At 42.4% G+C, this 21322-nt stretch overlaps 1 protein-coding gene across 1 annotated transcript in view; it reads left to right on the plus strand.

Moving 5' to 3' along the window:
• Positions 1-4864: 4864 nt before the first annotated feature.
• tenm1 (teneurin transmembrane protein 1) overlaps positions 4865-21322 on the plus strand; it is a gene marked incomplete at both ends in the record, with an annotated part of 178892 nt that continues 162434 nt past the window's right edge. The window contains 2 exons of the mRNA XM_080036099.1: positions 4865-5081; positions 9848-10216. Coding sequence (XP_079892225.1) covers positions 4865-5081; positions 9848-10216 — 586 coding nt within the window. The remainder of the gene's footprint in view (positions 5082-9847; positions 10217-21322) is intronic.

Raw genomic sequence — 21322 nt, forward strand, 5'->3', positions numbered from 1 at the left:
TCCAAGGCTGTTAGGAGGAATAAGACTGCATTTCTGGAACTATATAACTGTATCAATAATCTTGAGGAGCTAATATTGTTGGCTGGCACTCTGGCTCTCCCCATCCATCTTTGTTTATTTACCAATGTGAAACTCAATTTCTCTGCCGCTGCCTGGGCCCAATCCTGCTTCTGCCTTTCACCATTTTGCAGGCTGTCTCTTCTGCCTGTTTTTCATGATCTCGGTTTATTTATTGGAAATTGGAAAGAGAAAATTGGTTTTGGCTTGTTCTAGAGGCTCTTGCCTTTATATACATGATGATTTCTCCTGTGCCGTTTTTTGAGTTGTTGTTGTTATTGCTGGACATCTTAGGGACCCCGCCCCCTCCGGAGATGAGTTGGAGCGTAAATCCTTTGTGTGTGTGTCCGTGTCCGTGTCCGTGTGTGTGTGTGTGTGGGGGGGGGGGGGGGGGGGGGGGGGGGGGGAGGGGGGTGTGTGTGTGTGTGTGTGTGTGCATCTTTCAATTCTCTAAGCAGATTTGCAAAAAAGAACATCCTACTGGTCTGTGGTCGCACTGATTGAGTACATGTTTGTATAGGAGGGGATCGAGTGGGTGAAGAGTCTCTTAAGATAAAATTACAAATATGTAGCCGTGGATTACTATCAGTATGTTTGTATTTGAAAGGAGAGTATGAATAGAAGCAAAGAGGCGTGTGTGTGTGTGTGTGTGTGTGTGTGTGTGTGTGTTGAAGGAAAGAAAAGGGTTAGCATGGGTGGAAGGGGGGTAACAGTGTAATACGATGCATGTGTTTCACTCAGTCCTGTCACTTTGTATTAATTTTAAAGCGAGCGGTGAAGAGTTCATTACACACACTGATGAATTATGGATAAGAATTAAATTAGAAATGAAAATCGCACAATAACATATACATACATTGTCACTGCAGACAATTACCGTACTCCCTGAGAGTCCATCTGTTGAACTGACAAACTCATTTTAATTTTTTTTCTGTGTACTGTATGTGCAACTTTTTATTTTAATGCATTTTGTGATATAAGTACATCCATAAATAATAATTCCATTGAGAACACATGCAGTACTGTACCGCAGTTCATACTTTAGGTAGCAAATGCATAAATCATCAAAGTCTATAAATGTTGCATACACCGTGGCATGAAGATGATTAAGCTCAGTTGTTAGTCACTGGCAGTGATGCAATCGGTTAAGCACTTAGTTAGTTTCACTAAGGGATCCCTCAGTGTGAGTGTGTTTCCCTCCTCTACACAAACATACAAAAATGATGAGGGGGCACTTGTGGTGTAGTGGTTAGAACGCCCGCCCATAGAGGCTCAGTCCTCAGAAGCAGCAGACCACAGGGTTCGAATATGGCCCGTGGTCGTTCACTGCATGTCATTACTCTCTGTGCACCATTTCATCTCTGTCGCTCCACACTGTCTAATAAAGCATACAAATGCCAAAAGATAGTCTTTTAAAAAATATGAGAGGTAGGATACATGTAGAGAAGGTTTTGAAGATTTCGGTATGAAAACAATTATTCTGGCATGGTGCTGATTAAGCCAGCATCCTCAAACCTTACTTGAGCCGTTTCCTATGAGTTTTCTAATTAATAAAACCCCCTGAAGGGTCTATCTCTCAATTGTAAATCTAGGGCTGGTGTTGCGGCCCAGGTGGCACATGCTGACTTGTCCTACTGAACGCCCATGTGTCTTGTTTGAAGTGAGCTCAGGCTCTAGGAAACAACCTCCAGGTTTTGACATCAAAACCAAGAATCAAGCCCCCCTAATGGGCACCCCACTGTGGGCTAGAATTAGCAAGAATAACCCCCGCTAGCAGGCTTACTGCTCTAAATGCAGGGGCCTTGGAGGACTAAATGGAGGGTGGAGAGCGTGCAAGGTAGGCGAAGAAGGAGCAAGCATGAGAGGGAAGGAGGAGAGACAGCAGAGGTGGACTGGTACAAACAAGAGGGGTGTAAAAGAGTGAAATATAGTAAAAAAGGATGCTACCTTGTGCACATCAATATACCAGCAAGACATGTATTAAAGCTTCTGGAAACTTGGTCTAAAATAGTAAAAATCAATATATGAAATCAGAGTTGGGCGTCTTAATAAGCGTGTACAAAAATGTGATTGAAAATAAACCTTCATAAATATTATAAAACATAGTTAAACAAAATATATTTGTTACTGTCTAGACCATTTGACAGAACTGTGTGGCGTGGCCATATCAAACGGTCTCCATGACAACAGTTATTATTTCTATAGATTCGGGTAGAGGACTGTCGTGATCGGTTCATAATACTGTTTGTGTAATAAGAACCAAAGCATAGACCGCCTCATCTACACCACATCTCTTTAAATTCATCAAACTTAAATGACAATATCTTTCATATGCCCATCTCTTTTCAGATGCTTACTATCATGCAATTAACTCCCCAAATTACATAGTTAGAAGGATGTTGTGGATTTGGGTTTACAGGGGCTATAAGCAAAACACTCACTATAGACTATGTCTGCGACTGAGCACAGACAATGGTGGGAACAAGATGGTGTGCCCAACATGTGCAGCCATTGCGTGCTTTCATTCTTGCGTGTGAGCATGTGACAGACATAAAACGGGACAGAGAGCCTCTGTAGAGACAGACAGCAGTCAGTGCCTGCAGCTAGCTCAAAGCTCACAGGGTAATGTATACTCGCGTCTCGCCGTACCACAGAGAAGGTGACACCAGTCAATCCCGTTCTGACAGGGCAGTGGAGATAATAGCCAGCTTTGATTCCCAGCAATAACTCCTGCCATTCAAAATGAAAGACATCTTGATTTCATGGGAACCGCAGGTGTGTGTGTGTGTGTGTGTGTGTGTGTGTGCGTGTGTGTGTGTGTGTGTGTGTGTGTGTGTGTGTGTGTGTGTGTGTGTGTGTGTGTGTGTGGAGCTTACATTATGCTACAGTATGGCTCAGTCACAAACTGTAATTACATGCAAAATGTGGGTATGCATTTTTAAGGCGCTGAAGACACTGGCAGAAGCATAGTCTTTTCAAGCACTAGTCTATTTTGAGAGTGTCGGCTTATTTACATGTCTTATTTCATAATAAATAAAATGTCCAAAATGAACATTTAGGTTTTTATTCAACTTAACCTTGTCTGTTTGAAGCTGTATATTTCTCCTATACAACCATCTTAAACAGCAATTATCTCAACATTTGTTTTTACTCCAAAAATCTCAACTTCAAAAGCAATACTACAATTTCCATAATCATTCATAGCTCTTTTCTATGTTCTATGCTATGTTGCCTTTTTTGTCTGATTTATAATACATTTTGTTCTTAAAAACATGCCCAAAAGTATTTTTTCGGATTAAGACCTGTAAAGAATAATTTTTGATTCATCCAAAGTCTTGATAAAACAAAAGAAATGGATGGAAGGAGTGAAGGGTGATGCTATGATCAAGTCTGCAGCCGGTGATGGTGTGTGTGTGGGTTGAATGTGTGACCCATTTTTTGGACTGTATTCAGTCAGGGGACGGGGGGACGGGGGGATCCAGCAGGTGGTCTGTGTGTGTGTGTGTGGGTATGTGTCTGCGTGCGTGTGTGTGTTTGTGTGTGTGTGTGTGTGTGCGTGTGTGTGTGATTGTGTGTGCATGTGTGTATGTGTGTTTGTACAGTGTGTGTTTGAACAGTGTGTGTGTATACCATGCAAACTGGTGTGTGTGTGTGTGGGCGAGCATGTGGCGGTATGGTGAAGGGTGAGCGCGAGGCCATTGGGAGAGGAGTCTTTCAGGTGGAATAAAAGCATTACTGCAGCGATAGAAAGGTCAGCTGTAAACTTGTATCAGACTGCTGGTGATCACCCCGTGCTGTGGGATCTCTGAGGTATTGAGCAGGCACGCTCTAATGGCTTTGATATATGGACTACAGGACTCCCTGAAGAGGTCAATAACATAGCACTTTGTCTCTATGAGCAATGACCCTCTCAAGCTCCATTTAGAAGCCTTATATCTGCAGGAAATAGGCTGGAAAGGCCTCGGGCAAAGGGGGCACTGTGAAAGAGAGCTAATATGAATGAAATATTTTTTTATAATCACTTCTTCTGTGTCTGGTAATCGTCGTACCGATCGATCATTAGTTACGGCGGTATAAGCATTTTGTCCGCCGGACGTTATCAGAAGTGGATTTTGATGTGCTTGAGAGAAGGACAAGGGAATCGGGAGCTGAATAGGGGGCTTAAAAAGAGCTGATTTATCATTCCTACCATTTGGAAGGGCAGTGGCACCGTAAAAGACCGGTGTCTAATAAGTGTTTCGTCATGGGCTTTAGGGTGAAGGCACAGTGGTTAAAAGAGAGGCAGACAGACATGGGGGCTCAGCTGCAAATTTGAGGATTTATCCGCAACTTGTCAACGGTTAGTCTGTGGAAGAGAGATACTGTAGAGGAGCCCACGCTATATAGTGAGAGAAAGAAAACAGAAAAACCACAACTGACGGAACAGACGAAAGATGTGTGTGCGCTTGATTTTGGCCAATTTCTCTTCAAATAAATCCCGACATAATGGCCACAGACCGTTTGCGCCGGTCCCTTCTGAGCGTATTGATTTGGAACTAACCTTTTGGTGTGAAATATGAAAGGAGCCAAATACTGTTTATGAATGTCTGCTGTAATTGGAAGGAGCAGATGTTGCAATATTGTTTCCACTGTGTTCAATAACAGTCTCTTTTTTGTGCTATTTTTTCTCTCCATGTTTCCTTTCATTTTCCTCTCCTTGCCCATCCCTTCTCCCTACTATACCCCCCTTCTCCTGCATCTTTCTCCAGACTCTGTGCTTTGTGCCGTGGCTGTGCTGAGTGACTAAAGTGTGGAGCCCCTTATAGCCATGGAGGAAATGGACAGTAAACCCTACCAGCCGTTGTCTAAAGGACGCCATGAGATGGAGATGTCCTACACCAGCTCGTCTGACGAGAGCGAGGACGGCCGCGCCCACCACCGCTCCTACACCTCCCGGGAAACCCTGCCCGACTACACCCACGAACTGCGCCTAACTCTGGGCTCACACCGAGAGAGACAGGCCAACTACAGCCAACCACAGACAGGTAAAACAAGCTCAGGGCAATGTTGAGGCTAGACATGGCAGGCAATCTATAACATAACGTAATGTACATTGTACAATGATTTTTTTGATTTAAAAAAAGAAATGGCTGTATCAAATATCTGTTCAGTAAAAACTTTGGACACTAATACATTTTAGAGATGAAGTAAAGAGTTTAGCTTTGGCTTTATCCAACATTTACATTTTTCTGTTTTTTAAAAGAGATGCAAATGTACGCATTATAAGTTGTCACATTTGTATTGAAACATTTTGGAAAATTAAGTTTTTTAATGTTTGAAATCAACCGGCAAAGGTTCCTAATGAGATCTATACGTTAAAATGTTACCCTTTGCACCTGCAGTGTGCCTTAAGGCTGGATGTATGTAGCTTACAGGTGCAAGGATAATGTGAATGCATACACTGTTGAAAAATGACACATATGGTACACACACACACACACACCTGCACTGCCAAACACACACGCTGAGCTCTTTTAAAAGGGCCTATGTGAATTACCTATTAAAGTCCACAAAGAACCAGAAGGACAGTCGGAGGCAGCCAATTACCTCTTCTCCACGGAGGTGATATTTCTCTCCCACAGCTAAACTAGGTCAACCCTGAGCCTTTCTGGCCTCACCTGGGGTGGAAAACCACCCTTCATTACACACACACACACTCTCAGATATGAACAGAGGGTGGTACATAGACACACACACACACACACACACACACACACACACTGACACGTACACACCGAAAAATTTCTTCCCTGCCGGTGACAGGAGGAGAAATGGGCCAGCGCGTGCTGTGATGGATGGCCTTTATGCAGGTCATGTGTGGTGTTAAGAGAGAAGCCGCACCTCATCAGGAGTATGCCGCTGTGCAGGCTTCGCGGTGATCAATAGATACTCTTTTTTTTTTGCTACCCCCGAACTCCTGCAACTCTCCCAGACCAACACGGCCAATGCCTCACAAGCCACATTAGCCATTCATAACAGATGCAAACTCCCTGACAAGCATGCTGCTTGGGGGGGATTTCACTCAGTTTTGAATGCCACCTTCTATGGATTTTGTCCTATTGTGTTTTTCGCCACACAGCAATCAATCAATAGCCTTTAGCGATCATCATATTGCCCTAGCTATTTCTTTCACATCGTTGCGGTGTCAAAAATCCACTTGTCCTTTTCAAGCGTTTTCTCCGCCTTTTTTGTTGCCATAACAAACAAACAACATCTTCCGCCATCAGCAGTGTCATATGGCAAGGTGCAAAAAGACCCCCCAAAGCAGACTTTTGAAATGTCAATGGCAGCCGGTTGCTACGACGCACATCTGTTCATTGGGCTACGGAGTTATATATAGTGTACCCGACCTAAGTAACCAACTGTTAAGGGGGGACATCGCCTCCAGTGACATTTTTAATGGATCACGGAGTTCCTGACAAAGATCAACCAAGTTGTTTCTCCTCTAACTCCCCCCCCATTTTCTCTTCATATGTTCCTCCTTTCATCTTTTAAACTGACACATCTTGTCCTCTGCTCCCTCCCTTTCCATCCCTTGCTTCTCCCAACAATTCATTTTCCCTGGTATAATATAGGTATATAGCCTATATTAATATATATACACACACACATACACACACACACACACACACACACACACACACACACACACACACACACACACACACACACACACACACACACAGTATAAATATATATATATAGCCTATAACATGACACTGATAAATGCTGTCTTCTGATTGGTCAATCGCGGCTTTCTACAGGCAATTATTTCTCGATATGGACCTATATGGACATTGTTATGTGTATCCTACTACTTCAATAAACAATGAAATACTTATTCAACATGACTTTTGAATGTATATGTTGAGAGCAGTGACCTTCAGAGTCATGGTTAATGTCAGGTAAGACTCCAGTCAAGACCACGTTAGTACGTTTGGCCACAGATTTACATAGTTACGGTTGCTATGGAGGAAGTTCCGACTGCAGCAAACAATTTTTTTCTACCGTGAGCAATATGCTACAAGCATTTCTAACCAGAGTCTCGTTCTATTAGAAAGATAGCCTACTATTGATAGATGGATATACAAGAGGGGTACAGGGTAGCTCAGCGTAAATTAAACATAGCCTGGGGGACAAAATCCAAGGAAAATAATGGCATTGAGCTAATTGTTACAAGCAGCTCAATGTTAATTAAAGGTGTCTCGGTTGAGTGTTTCAACATCTTCAACAACATGCTGTTATTCTCATTTGGATTAAGAGGACTCTGTTCAGAGATACTCCAATGAGAAAATCAGAATCTAACTGTAAAGGGGAATGGAACTAGAAATGTGAGGGGGAAAAAAACGCACTGGGCCACGATGAACCTCATAATTCAATTTAATATCTTGATTAAGAGATGTCTATTTTTTTTTTAATTCTCTTATTTTTATTTTCCATCTCCACACAACCAATAATAATAACACATATTATACTTCTTATTAAGCCACCTGTGAATTTACATTTGTAGCCCGCAACAAAAGATCACAAACTTAGTAAACAAAACAGAAGTTTGCAAGGACCCACTGGACATTAATACAACCTGTATTAGACTATAGAGAACCATATTTTGAAATAAAAAGAAAAAAGTACAATAACTGAATAAGATAGAACAAACATGTTGGGGTAAACCTAAATGACACATAAAACCCTCTACGGAAGGATATGAAAGAAAACAAAAAAGAACACAGAAATCCACTTTGGACAAATGCTGGTCCATCACAGATGTCTATTTAAGAAACAATTGAAGTGCTGTATGAGGGCTATTAAAAAGTGACAGAAGGAAAGTCTAAAGTTGTCTCTTAGGGCCTTAGTTGTAGTCATGCTAGTCCTCCTAAGGCCATTATTATGTCAGTTGATGTGGTGCTTAAGCATCGCATGTTTCAATCCATTCAGCTAAAAAATATTTGACGAACAGTTTCTGGGCCCCTGGGGCAGTCTGCGCACCATGGTGAGGGGGACATGACACACACACATACACACAAACACACACACACGCTGAAATGATGGAAATTGTGCCATTGAGTGAAAAGAATGTGTATTTATGTGAGGACTGCAAAACAGTGGAAATTATGACCCAGACTGTTTTGACAGCCATTCAGAATCTTAGTACTTGCAACACCGGGTGGAACTCATTTCAAACATACAAATCGTCTGTTCTTTGTTCTGAAGTGAGCGGCCGACTATAATGGCAGGAAATAATACATTTAAAAAAAGAAAAAGAATAATAGTTTCCTCTCGTATACACCACCTGCTGAAATGTCCTCTTGTGTCATAAATATGCTTCAAAACAAAATAGTACTGTATAGACGGCTTTTTCATTTCTCAGTCAAGTCATGTGTTGTTGCTACGGGGGAAATAGGCTATTTGCTCCTGAATTGCCCTCTTGCAGCCAATTTGAGCTAAACAGTATAGAGTGTAGTGTGTAGTGTTGACCAATCTTGCGGCGGTTTAATTCCAGTCAGAACTATGTGTGAGCCACAGTTGGTCTGTCTTGACCCCATCAAAGAGGCACTGCGGGATACCACGCTGGTCAACACAGTGGTCAACACGACTGTGGCTTTTATTGAAACACTGTTGGTTCCTGTTCAAAAGGACCTGACCCAACCCACATATTAACTGCACTAAGTGAGAAGAAGTCTTCATTTTTTTTTTACCCAGAGTTCTCAGTGCAAGTCTATAAAGTCTAGCAGGCTACAATAGCATCTGTATGGATTTCAATTTACGTCTCAAGTTTTTTATTTTTTATTCTATCAGTTCCATCATCTCCACTTGTACGTTCCAAACAGAAACCCGAGGTGGCGAGAGAGAAAATGTACTTAACTGACTCTGCAGGCCAAAAAAAAAAGTAGTGCTCAATTGAATTGAATTGAATTGAAGTGTAACCAGAGGACTAACACAGTAGATCTGAAGTTCTCAGATAACAGGTTGATGCTCGGGATTGGAGGGCGTTCTGATACCTGAAAGCATATGAGGCTCAATTTTTCCCTCAGTCTGAGTCAATATTAATAAGGTTTGATCTTTATCTGATCTCTTCACCCCACCAAGGAGAATATAGATGAGATCAGTGCTCTGTTTGAGCAGCAGCTCAATATGTCTCAGGCTCGATAACACACATCAGTGCAGCCTGAACAGGATATAGCTTCCCTGCAAATGGTTAAGAAAAAAAATATTTATTGAAAGTGGCATTTTGATCCGGAGTTCTGCTGCAAAACTTCATAAATTCTTGCTCAGACAACAGCCCTCTGTCTCTTGGTATAATATGGGAGGTGTTCAGGTGTTTGGCTTGTAAATGTCCATCTCTAACAAACACCTGGTCAGCTTAAGATGCTGAAGCAAACAAAGAACACATGCATGTGTTAGAGGCAGGGGCGATGCACAAAAATTAAGAAAACTAATTAACACCTTTTTTTTCATTTCAGGCTTTTTGAGGGCACTGTGTAGTCTGTTTCACAACCCCTGACCCCCCACTCTATGCCTATGATCAGATGCTTTACAGCTCAGTTTCTTTGTTTTTATAATTTTTAGTATATAACCTTTTATAATCAATACAGGTACTCACATTTAGACACAGGAACTCATTCTGAATGGAGTCCATTTAGGGACAATACATCAACAGTCAATGACATATAAAATAGTACATGCTGTACCTGTACATACACTATTTAAATGATTTCAACCTCCGTATCTCTCTCTCTCTCTATTCTTCTAGATCTAGACTTCTGTAAGGCCAGCCAGATGAGGAGCCCAGACTACCACATCCACCCACAGCAGCAGCAGCAGCAGCAGCAGCAGCAGCAGCAGCAGCAGCAGCAGCAGCAGCAGCAGCAGCATCATGTGGAGGAGGAGGAGGCTCTGTGCTCCGGGCCTGTGGCTCATGGTCATGGTCGGTCCTACTCCCTGGGTGTGGGCTCAGATGTGGACACAGAGCCGGAGGTGGACCCCTCTCCCGCTCACGGCCTGCAGCACATGTGGATGAGAGGCATCAAGTCGGAGCAGAGCTCCTGCCTCACCAGTCGAGCCAACTCCGCCCTCTCTCTCACCGACACAGAGCATGACCGGAAGTCAGAGCCCGACAATGGTGAGTGGACTATATATACCCCTTTTTTCTATTCTACATACTACATCTGACATGAAAATAATCTTGATATGATGCAGTAGGCATACACCTGGGACATACTTTTACTTATTTATTTCATCATAACATTGCGCCTTGATCTTGCCTCTTGCTTTTACTCGCATCCCTGTTTGTTTTCATACGGAGGCTCCGTCGATGTGACGTCACTACCGGTGTGCATTGGATTGTGAATCACACAAGGATGCTGTTTTCAACCCTAAAAATCTCGTCCGGACGTAGTAGACATCCAGGTTTTTCTAACCATCCAACTCTGGCCACAAGAATCAGGACATCCTAAATCTTTTTCTACCATACTAAATAGTAGATAGTATTGGAGCAGGGTTTGTCCTACTCTACAAGGGTATTGTCCATCACTATGAAAAATTACCCAGGGGTAACTTAGACAATATATACTATCATGAACATTTCCAGTCGAGTACTTATATTAAAACTATGATTTTTTTCTATGTCATTTTTTGAGAAATGTTACAATAAAAATGCACTTTTGGCAATATCTTACTAAAAATGCATACGTACATTTGCATCTCTCTAAATCTAGATGTTGGATAAAGCCAGAGTTAAAATCTCATTATCCTTTTTACAGCACATTAGTGTCGAGTTGCATTACCTCTTTACAGTTGTGTATTTTTTAAAGAAGAAAGTTCTTTCCAAGTCATGCAAAAAAAAAACAACATGTACAATTATAAAGTTTTTTAACTTTTTACAGTTACAGCCTTGGGCAATCACGTGATTGTGTTTTTGAACAAATGCTAATGCTCCGTAGTTGCGATAAGTTTCCTCTCTCGTTGAAAAGCACTTTGAAGAGACTAAATATAGAAAAATGTGCTATTGGTTATTTAGTGTGTGAAGTAAGCTTGTACTGTGGAGGTGAAGCTGAGGTTGGCTAGGGATGGAGCTCAAGAAAAGTACGGTGACGAACATCCACGCCGCATATGGCTTTGGAAAGGATTGAATATCCATTGGAAGCTTAGGGCAGGTCTTGGTTTGAGGCTTTGGTGAGAAGGAATTCATCTGAAGCACCCACACACACACACACACACATACACACACACACACACACACACACACACACACACACACACAGCCGTCTCTGTGGGAGAACTACAAGCCTGGAAAGGGAAAGGAGAAAGTTTGTGAGGTGGGGGTGAAGATATCGGGCCAACTAGAGAAGAGTCTGGGACGGTGCCAGCTATCTGTCTTGCACTGCTGGGCTTGGCTTGGCTCCCCGCAGATGGAGAGTTAGTTAGAGGTGCACACAAACAAAGACAGAGCTCTCCAACCCATCCCCAAGGGCACTGTCTGTTTGTGTGTGCGCCGCAAAAAAAAAAAAGAAATGGTGGAGCCTTTTCACTGGCTGAGAAAAGGGAAAGTTGATAGAGCAAGAGAGCAAGGGGAGGAAAAAATTAAATTAGGGAGAGGGGAAGAATGCTGAGAGCAAAAAAAATGCTAATTAGAGAATGGAAATGGTAATGTAATGGTATAATTAGAATGTGAATAGTAGGGGAATGAGTGGTTAGGGGTAAAACAGGTGAAGGAGAAGATGGTTTTTTCGAGTGCTAGTGCAAAGATGGTGGTGAGAAGGAGAGGACTGGGAGTTGGGGGAAAGAGAGGGATTATGTGAGGAGAGAGGTTTAAGATGTGCTTGTTTACGTTTGGGTAGCACCCAGGGGTGCTGTTTAATGACAGCCTGGATTGGACAGAGAGTCAGCCTTGTGCGAAAATCACAAGATGGAAGAGTAGAGAGTGAGAGTAAGAGAGAAAGAGAGAGAGAGAGGGAGAGAGAGAGAGAGTCAGAGAGAGAGAGAGAGCAAGTTGGAAGCGCTCGCAGCATTACACAGTAATCAATTTGTGATGGCTGTGTGCATATGGACCAAAGTTATTACCATTTGAGACGAGGGACTCCATCTTTATCCAGGGTCAGAAAATGAAAGCCGCAAAAGAGGAGGGGGGATGGGGGGGGGGGGGGGCAGCCGGCCATTCAGCAGAGGAAACAGAAGCAAAATGAGGATGGATGGAGTCACAGGAGGGAGAGGAGGAGGAGGATTTAAATGTTCAAAGCATTTTGGCTTTGCTGCTACAATGCACCAGGAAAAGCTGGTTTATGTGTGGATTGCACATGTCACATGAGAGGAGCTGCTAGGGCTCTCCAAACCTTGACACCATATCTCTCTCTCTCTCTCTCTCTCTCTCTCTCTTTCTCTCTCTCTAGAACATGTTCGTCCTCTGCCTTTTCTCTCACATTTGGTATCATTTACTCTGCAACTTTTTTTTCTACCCTCTGCAACACCAAAACCCCATTTATTCTCCTCTTCCTCCTCCTTGTCTCTCTCGCTCTCTCTCTCTCTCGCTCTGACACGTGGCCAGGTGTGTCCATGCGTATCCATCCTCTAATAGTAAATGCATTATGGATGTCACATTCCTCTCCCATCAGCACAACAACAAAGTCTCGCACGGCCCGCCCTACCCCTGGTCCAAGTGATAATGAAAGTTAGAGCCGCTTGCGAAAAAGATGTTGGCGTAAAAATGGGTCCGTACTATAAAAAAAAGATTTCCTGCCAAAAATGAAAGTGCTTTTTAAGTCGGCCCGACCTTGCACTCCATTTGTCTTTAGAGCTCGGCCCCCCCTCCAAAAACCCATTAATGATGTCAACCTCAAACTGGCAGGACTCCTTTTGTTCCCGGGTCCTGATTGAAGCTGACAAGTCAATTTAGTTGGCGTGTGTGTGTGTGTGTGTGTGTGTGTGTGTGTGTGTGTGTGTGTGTGTGTGTGTGTGTGTGTGTGTGTGTGTGTCTGTGTGTGTGTGTGTGTGTGCGTGCGTGCATGCGTGTGAGCAGTGAGAGAGATGGAGCAACAGATTAAGAAAGACTAAAGGAGTGTCTGTGTCTGTGTGGGTGTGTGTATGTGTGTGTGAGGCGGCATTTGTAGAGATGTCTGTCTTTATTCTCTTTTGTGTGTGTGTGTGTGTGTGTGTGTGTGTGTGTGTGTGTGTGATGGGGTGGCGGTGGGGAACATGTCCAACTGTGACACCTCCCTTGAGGAAGGCTGTAGGCATCCTCAGACCCGCTGACTAACCCAGGAAAACATCAACACCTCGATTTGACGACAGTGCACCGTCAGAACTGAACAGAGGAGATTGGCAGTAGAAAGGCAACAGTGTGGTTCAGCTAGAGTTTACTGCTGAAACACACATACTCACACACTGACACACTGAGGCACTCATACACATGCACACACACACACACACACACGCACACACACACACACACACACACACACACACACACACACACACACCCAAATGGACAAAAGTAATCGGACTTGCATGCATTTGTTAAACATGTCATTCCGAATCCATGGGCACTAATGTGCTTCTACATGGGAAGGCTTTCACAAGAGTCTCAAGCTGGCTGCAGGGATTTGCTCCCTTTTAAGACAAAAAGAACATTAGTGGGATTGGCCATTGTTATTTGGGCAATAAGACCTGGCTCTTATTCAGCGTTCTAGTTTATTCCAAAGGTGCTAGAAACATAAGGTAAATCATTTCCCTAATCCTTTAAAAACAGACCTAGACAAAGCACATGGAAGTACTTTGTCCACTAAGTAAATTGTCAATAAGTGAATAAGCACCCAAATGCTGCTTATTTTACAAGTAAATGATAGTAAGCCCAACGTGATCTTTCTTTTTCTAGGATAACTCCATTCCCTAGGCTTATGCATTATCCCGCATAGTATTAACCAAATTAATTAGTTAACTGAAAATAAAATATTGATTTAAAGGTGCAGTGTGTAATATGACATCATCAAGAAAGTTCTACAAAGTTCTAGAATGCAACACTCCCTGGGTAACCCCAACCCTTTAGAATAATAACAGAAGCTACAGTGGCCTTCAAGGACAAGAACAATTAAACATTTTAAACAATGCACCTGATGACATTCCAACTATGACACTTTCAAGATGGCGGCACTAGGCCTTGGTCCAAAATATGCAGAAATATGGACATATATGAGTCCCTTTCTAAGGGAAAAATAAATAATTCAAAACATTATGCACTAAATTAAATGTACTTATGGATATTATAATTACTTTCTACAAAATCTGCTAGGAAATAAAACCCAAAATTCTACACACTGCAGGTTTAAAGAGGTTGTATTGATTTAGAAATGCTTTCACTGCTTACAGTACCAATAATAGTCCACTATGGTCGGAACTTTGTCTATGGCAACAGTAACTATGTAACTCTGTGGCCAAACTTACTCACGTCTTGAGTCTTTTTCAGACATTAACTTTGACTCCAGAGTTCACTGCTGTCCAAAGTCATGTTGAAAAATGATTTAATGTTTTTTTTTTAAAGAGTAGTATGTTACTGTTTGTAGACGTCTATCAACGGATTGATATGACAGGGAGTGATCGATCTGAAATGTCTGTTACCCATAGCAACGGTGTATTATCCTTGAAATCGCTCAGTTATCGAGATATATCAGACCGTAGAATGCAGTGATGGACCAATCATTTATCAGTGCTGTGCAATAATGATCAATATTGAAGGATTAGTTTGACAGTTGACCTTTTTTTTAAATGAGTGTTGCCATATGCCTACTGTGTATGGATTAAACTAATCAAATGTACGGAGAAAATGAGTGAGATTTACAAGTGTCTGTAGCCATGTGAGGTTAGCTGTCTCCCCCCCTTTACTTCAAGTCATGCATGTTAAGCTAGGCTAATTGCCTCTTGGCTTTAACTTCATATTGCATGAACCAACATGAGAAAGGTATTGATTAACCCTCATATAAAAAAATAAGCAAATTAGCATATTTCTAAAACATATCGAACCGTTCCCCATGATCAATGTGAAAATAATTTGCAATGCCAATCGATCGAATTTCAAAGTTGCTTGCTGTTATAAATGCTTTTTTAAAAAGGAGAAGAGGACGGTCGACAAGACAGAAAGCAGATAGAGTGTAGTGCTAGCTAGACAGTTACTGCAGTGTGGAATAATTGAAAAAAAAAAACGGTCGTAGCTTTATTATCTGGGTTATAACGCTGTGTGGTACAATGAGATGCTAATTAATTGACCACTTTTTTATTAGTTTAATCAGTTGCAGATTTATTCTACACTTGTGTCTATCTTTTCAGCATTTTTTTTTCACCCTCAGCTTTGTGGGAGTGACACATTGGCATGTAGCAGACAGCCCCTTGGTTTTACATCACTGCACTTTCCACACATCGTCCTAAGCTCAGATAGGGTTCTAAGGCAAATGCAAACAGCCATCCAATGAAAGGCTCTATCACTCATTATGGTAGTAGATAAGGTTCTTCTGCTAAAATGCAAATATCGCTGTAATTACCATAGCCTGAGTAAGCACTTGATCCTGATCAGCCGTCGGAAGTCCATTATTTTTTTTTTATCTTTTTTTTTTTTTAACTTGACAACTCCCTGATAAGTGTCTGATCGCAGTGCTCAGTTAATATACACTAGAAAAAGGTTTGAGTGTTCCATGTCCGCCGCACATAATGGTTTGAAGTAAATGGATTTTCATAAATTGCCTACTAACTATTTAGAGTCCCTGAATTAGCAATCATGCTTTATGAAAGCAGTAGAACTGACAACACATGGGTCAGTATGAATGTGATCCCGTCCACATCTGTTGATTTGACATGGCAATGACACTGTGTTTAGTGCTATGCACACGCAGAGGATACACATCACAACAATAAAACGTTATTAAATAAAAATGTCCTTTAGTTTTTTTTAATTATCTTTATTGTCTGTTTGGAAGGCTGATAGTCGATGGGTGTTTAAATGCAAGGTGTTGATAGATGAATATTAAAACCTTATAATGGAAGCAAAGTCATTTGAACAGAACTCCCACCCACGGTCATTTTCATCAGTCATGAATTTATTTACACTTGGCAGCTTGTTACTCTCAAATTCACTCATTTATTAAAATTGTCTTCCAACTATATTAATTTCTTTATTTGTTCAGAAAACATGCAATTCTCTCCAACTTTGGAGTCTTCCAAGATGGATGGCAAGAAGACCCACCATTTACTAGCTTTTGCTTCGAAAATCTTAAAATAAGCTTGAGGCTTTTATTTTGGAATCATTTGGGATTTTGACTGTTGGTCGGACAGCACAATTGATTTGAAAATATTGAAATATATTATAAATATGTTACATATATGTAACAATGTATAGACTGAACAATTTATCAGTTAATCAAAAAATAATAATGATCAGATTATGCGATAATAAGAATTGCCAATAACAGCCCTAAATCAAAAATCACTCACCGCTGTTTGAATTGAAAAAAACTGCCAGAGAAAGGGCCCCGAAGACCTTTTTAACATCTACACTCACTAATTTCCATTTCGTATAAAGTGCTTGTCCAATAAATGAAGGATAAGCAAAACTAATGTTCTCTGCCTAGGGAGTTTTGCAAATCGTGCTTTAAAATAGTTTGAGTAGGTGCCAGGTCTGTACTTACCAACACTGAATGAAGGCAGCAATCTAAAAAAGATTGCTGCCTTTTAGACGTAATAAAATAAATTGCATTTCTAGTTAAAAATATATTTTCTTTTACAGTGTGGCAGTTGTCCTTGCCTTGAAATAAGACAAGCATGCAGTGTTAACTAAAAGATACATTTATATAAACTAAGTTGTTTTCGAGGGACCCGGGGGAATGCACAATGTCAAAGGTCCCTCATATCGTTTATAAACACCGTCCATTATTATTTTTTTAATGATGTGTCAAAGTTTTGCAGTCAAGTTTGGCCAAGTTGCTTTCAGGAAAGGATGTTGCGTAAGGTTAGCGAGGGCAAGGTATAGACAAAGGGCTTTAGAGTGGAATGAATAACTGACCTTATACGGTTTAATGAGCAAGCGCACTGCATGGAGAAAGACAAAGGGAGCGCACGGAGAAGATAGGTAGACAGAGGCTCAATGGCAAGTTAATACATTTCACAGGGGTATTATGGAGCCCATGTTTGAGCTTTTTATACTATACTCTTGATTTTTATTTTTAGCTAGCTGTCAGTTGATGTGTGAGATATCGCTGAGTTTGGGAATGCCATCATAAGATGAACTGATGGAACCCGGGTGAAATAGCAACAGGTCTTACATCGAATTAGATTTCAGATGGGGGGAATCAGATTTTTTTGCAGGATTTTTCTCCCACTTCATGATGCAATCCTGACATTTATTAGGCAATCTGGACTGTTTAATCAGATAGTATGGGGAGTTACAAATGTCTCACGTAAGCTCCCCTTTCCACAAGTATCAGATAAGAGCGTTCAAGCAGTATGAACGCAATGGGTTTTATGCGTTTTTTTTCTCTACATCTGAAGACACAAATCTCTGTTTGGCAGCTCCGTAGTTGCGATAACCTCACAATAATACCCTGAGAGATAGAGACATGCACGGACGTTATGCGCCAATACAACCCGCACATATAGACACACAGACACAAGTTGAATCCCAGTGTCTCTCTCTCGCTCTCTCTCTCTCTCGCTCTCTCTCTCTTCCCGGCATTCTCTTTGTCTGTGCCTGCTAGCAGAGGGGCCTTAAGTGGCGACACCAGGCAAACAACGCACACACTCTTAACTTCTTCTGTTTTCTTCTTCTCTCCTGCCTTACCCCCCCTAAGGCCCCCGGGGGGTTTTGCAGGAATGGATTTGTCTATTAGCTCGTAAAGAACATTGCTCAGTGCCATATCGATCATCCGAGGCTGTAACGTTTAGGGTCTTTAAGTTGTAGAGTTGATCTAGTGGTACACAGACTCCCCTGGCTATTTTACACAGGAGTGCGAGATGATCAACTTAACCCTGGTGCCGCCCGCGCGTGGCCAGAAGGAAACTGCTATAAACACGTCCGACTCGAGAGCCCAGAAAAACCTGCTTTTATTGAACAGGCCCGTTCAGCCATCCGGTGTGTGTGTGTGTGTTTGTGTGTGTGTGCGTGTGTCAAACGAGCGCCCATGAATCCACCAGGTGCCTTATTGTAGCAACAGTGCAGTTTAGTTTGTGTGTGGGTTTCCTCTCTTCCTTTAATAGCAGGCCTCATCACATAGTCGCCCATGCAGGCGTGTGTGTTCTTGACAAGCTGTCAGACTATTGGACCCCATCACGGTTGTCCTAATGATGGAACCTTTACGGCTCACTGATCCAAAGGAAGACCTATTGGACTGTACTATACTGGTTGATGGGGGGTAGGGGGAGGTGTGTGTGTGTGTGTGTGTGTGTGTGTGTGTGTTAGAGAGAGAGAGAGAATGAGAGAAAAGTAAGAGAGATCATTTTCTGTGTCTGTCTCCCTGTGTGAACGCGTACACCCATCCTCCATCCATCCTCATATCGCTGCCATGGCAACAGTCATCAAATCCAAAGATCAGGCCGTAGCTTTCATCTCACGCGGGTCCACAGGCTGTCTGTTTACATAAACTGTTATGATGGTGGACACAGCACTAACAGTCCAGCCTTTTTACTTTGCCCTTTTAATAAGCAGTCACATCCCGCACAATGCCACAATCACCCACGCAAGCAAGAGAGGGGTATGCAAGGTCATGTGAGGTATTTTGTGTTTGCTTTGTTTTGTTCAAATAAACAGTAGAATGAGAGCGGTCCTAAAAAAGTGTTTTCCAGCTCCCGGCGCTGTTGTATTGGGAGTATTTAAATGAGAGGAGAGGCATGGTGAGTGGCACGTGAATACGCTCACAGCAGAAGGGAACAATAGCTTTGAGAGTGTACCGAGAGATTAGTGCAAATCAGAGTGTTCGTCACTAGTGGAGAGAGGCTGAGAGGGGGCGGAGGGCACACTCACACACACACACACAGTTGCCCACACATGCTCCTGCTGTTTGGTGTGTGTGTCTGTCTGTGAGTGGTGTATTATTCAGAAGAAATGGTGAAAAATGCAGCCACATCACAGCTGGATTGATTAGCAAATGGTTGCCGTGGAGTGGAGAGGGGAAAAAAGAAGAAATCTAATAGTAAAGCGTTATTTCTCTATTAACCCTTTCTACCGGAGGTGTTTTCAAAGATACAGGAGGCGCAGGCGATGATAAAAGACATCGGATTCCGTGAGTGGGCAACCAAAAAAAAAGACGAATCGATGTAAAGAAAGAACAAAAAAGAAAAGAAAAAGAAAGCGAATGGGGATCTTTTATACGACCACAATACCATCCTCAGTGTGGATGAATGGGGGCTTACGCTGTGATGAAAAAGAAAAAAAGCTTGTCTGAATAACGAACCTACTGCTTCATTGTCACCGGGACAATCGGAAATTGTCATCTGATCCCCTCGCGTACGGGATTCTGAATGCATTGGCCAAGAGGATGAGTGATGGTGATGACAGCCTAGTGGTTTCCCCACCATTAACAACCGCTGCCATTTTAGTTTAACTGCTTGTAATAGCTGCCCCCACTATCCGTAGTACAGCGATAGTGGATAGTGCCAGGGATACTTTTCTGCCATGCCTGCATCAGTGCCAGTGTTAAAGACTGCCCATCGCACGCTGTGGTGCCGGTAGTAAAAAAGGCTGTTGTTACATGGCACTGTGCCCTGAGCCTGTCAGACCTCCAGGGTGTGTACACCACCTGTCATTATCAGCTCTCTAACCCTGGCAGCTCCGCACAGCTAATGGTCCATTGGGTCTCACCCAACAAGCTGCTGACCAGTATGTGTGCTGCTGCTGCTGCTGGTCGGATGGCAGGAGGACACCTACGCACACAAATGATGCCCGTGTGTGTGTGTGTGTGTGTGTGTGTGTGTGTGTGTGTGTGTGTGTGTGTGTGTGCGCTTACACTTACTTACAATAGCAAACAGACATGCAGGTGCTTGATTGGGCATAGACAACAAAAAATACATCGTAGTGATACATGAGGCCATTTCACTCATTCACTATTGCCCCGGAATGGACTTATTCTTCTTTAATTCACTGGGGGGAATGTCTTGTGTGATTTATAGGGAATGGATTCGCAACCTTTTGTCACAGGCGGCTTTTAATTGAAAAAAAGCCACAATAGAAACGTTGAACAGCCATTAATTGTAACGGTTAATTAAGGTAAACATTAAATGAAGAGAGTTTTAATTGGTTTCTCTACTGATGAGGGTTGGGATCTAGGGTGGGTGACCATGGAATCTGCATATGTAAATAACCAAGCACTCCTCCAGGCCTGGGCTTAACTCGCTCTCTCTCTGCCTACGTGTTCCCTCTCTTTCTCTCTCTCTCTCTCTCTCTCTCTCTCTTTCTTCCTCTCTCTACTCCCCCGTTTCAGTTTATTTCTCTCTGTTTTTGTCACTGCTTCTCGCGGGCACAAAACACACACACACACACACACACACACACACACACACACACCCCAAGGGAGCTGTCAGCAATACAAATGGGGGTGCTTTTGTGGAGTGACATTGATGTGATGTATGTACATGCTAAATGCTAAACTGGCACTCCCCGAAGAGACACCTTTTTTTAGATGAGACATGACAGATTGGCACAAGACATCAACTTCATATTTACAATACATGGAATTATCCCAAGGCCGCCGCCCCTACATTCCAGCAGGCTGTGTTTATTGCTGGTCATTTTTATAGTTGGAAAAGGATGGTGTGTGTGTGTGTGTGTGTGTGTGTGTGTGTGTGTGTATGCATGTGTGTGTGTGTGTGTGTGTATGTGTGTTTTTGTGTGTGTGTGTGGGTGTGTGTGTGTGCCCACTGGTGCTCATCATAGCACATTTGATTGACCACTTTCTCCTTGCGCTTAAGATTCATTTATATGCTGTCAAACGGTGTACATATGGAAAATATCACAGATGCATCAAATATTAGAGTTCTTTCTCTCTCTTTTCCCCTCACGTCCTCTGAGCAGCTGCCACCTCTGCCAGAGGAGAGGGCGTTAAAAGCGTAGGCCAATCACTTTGCTAGACAGATCACCCTAACACCAGATAGATAATCATGCTGTTAAATAAATAGCTTCTTAAAATGTGTCAGAATGCTGCTAAAAGCATGCACATTTTATGGGTGACTTGGGAGATGAGAGGGGTGGCGGTACTACATT

Source organism: Ammodytes marinus, assembly GCF_949987685.1.
Source record: "Ammodytes marinus genome assembly, chromosome: 10".
Taxonomy (NCBI): Eukaryota; Metazoa; Chordata; class Actinopteri; order Uranoscopiformes; family Ammodytidae; genus Ammodytes; species Ammodytes marinus.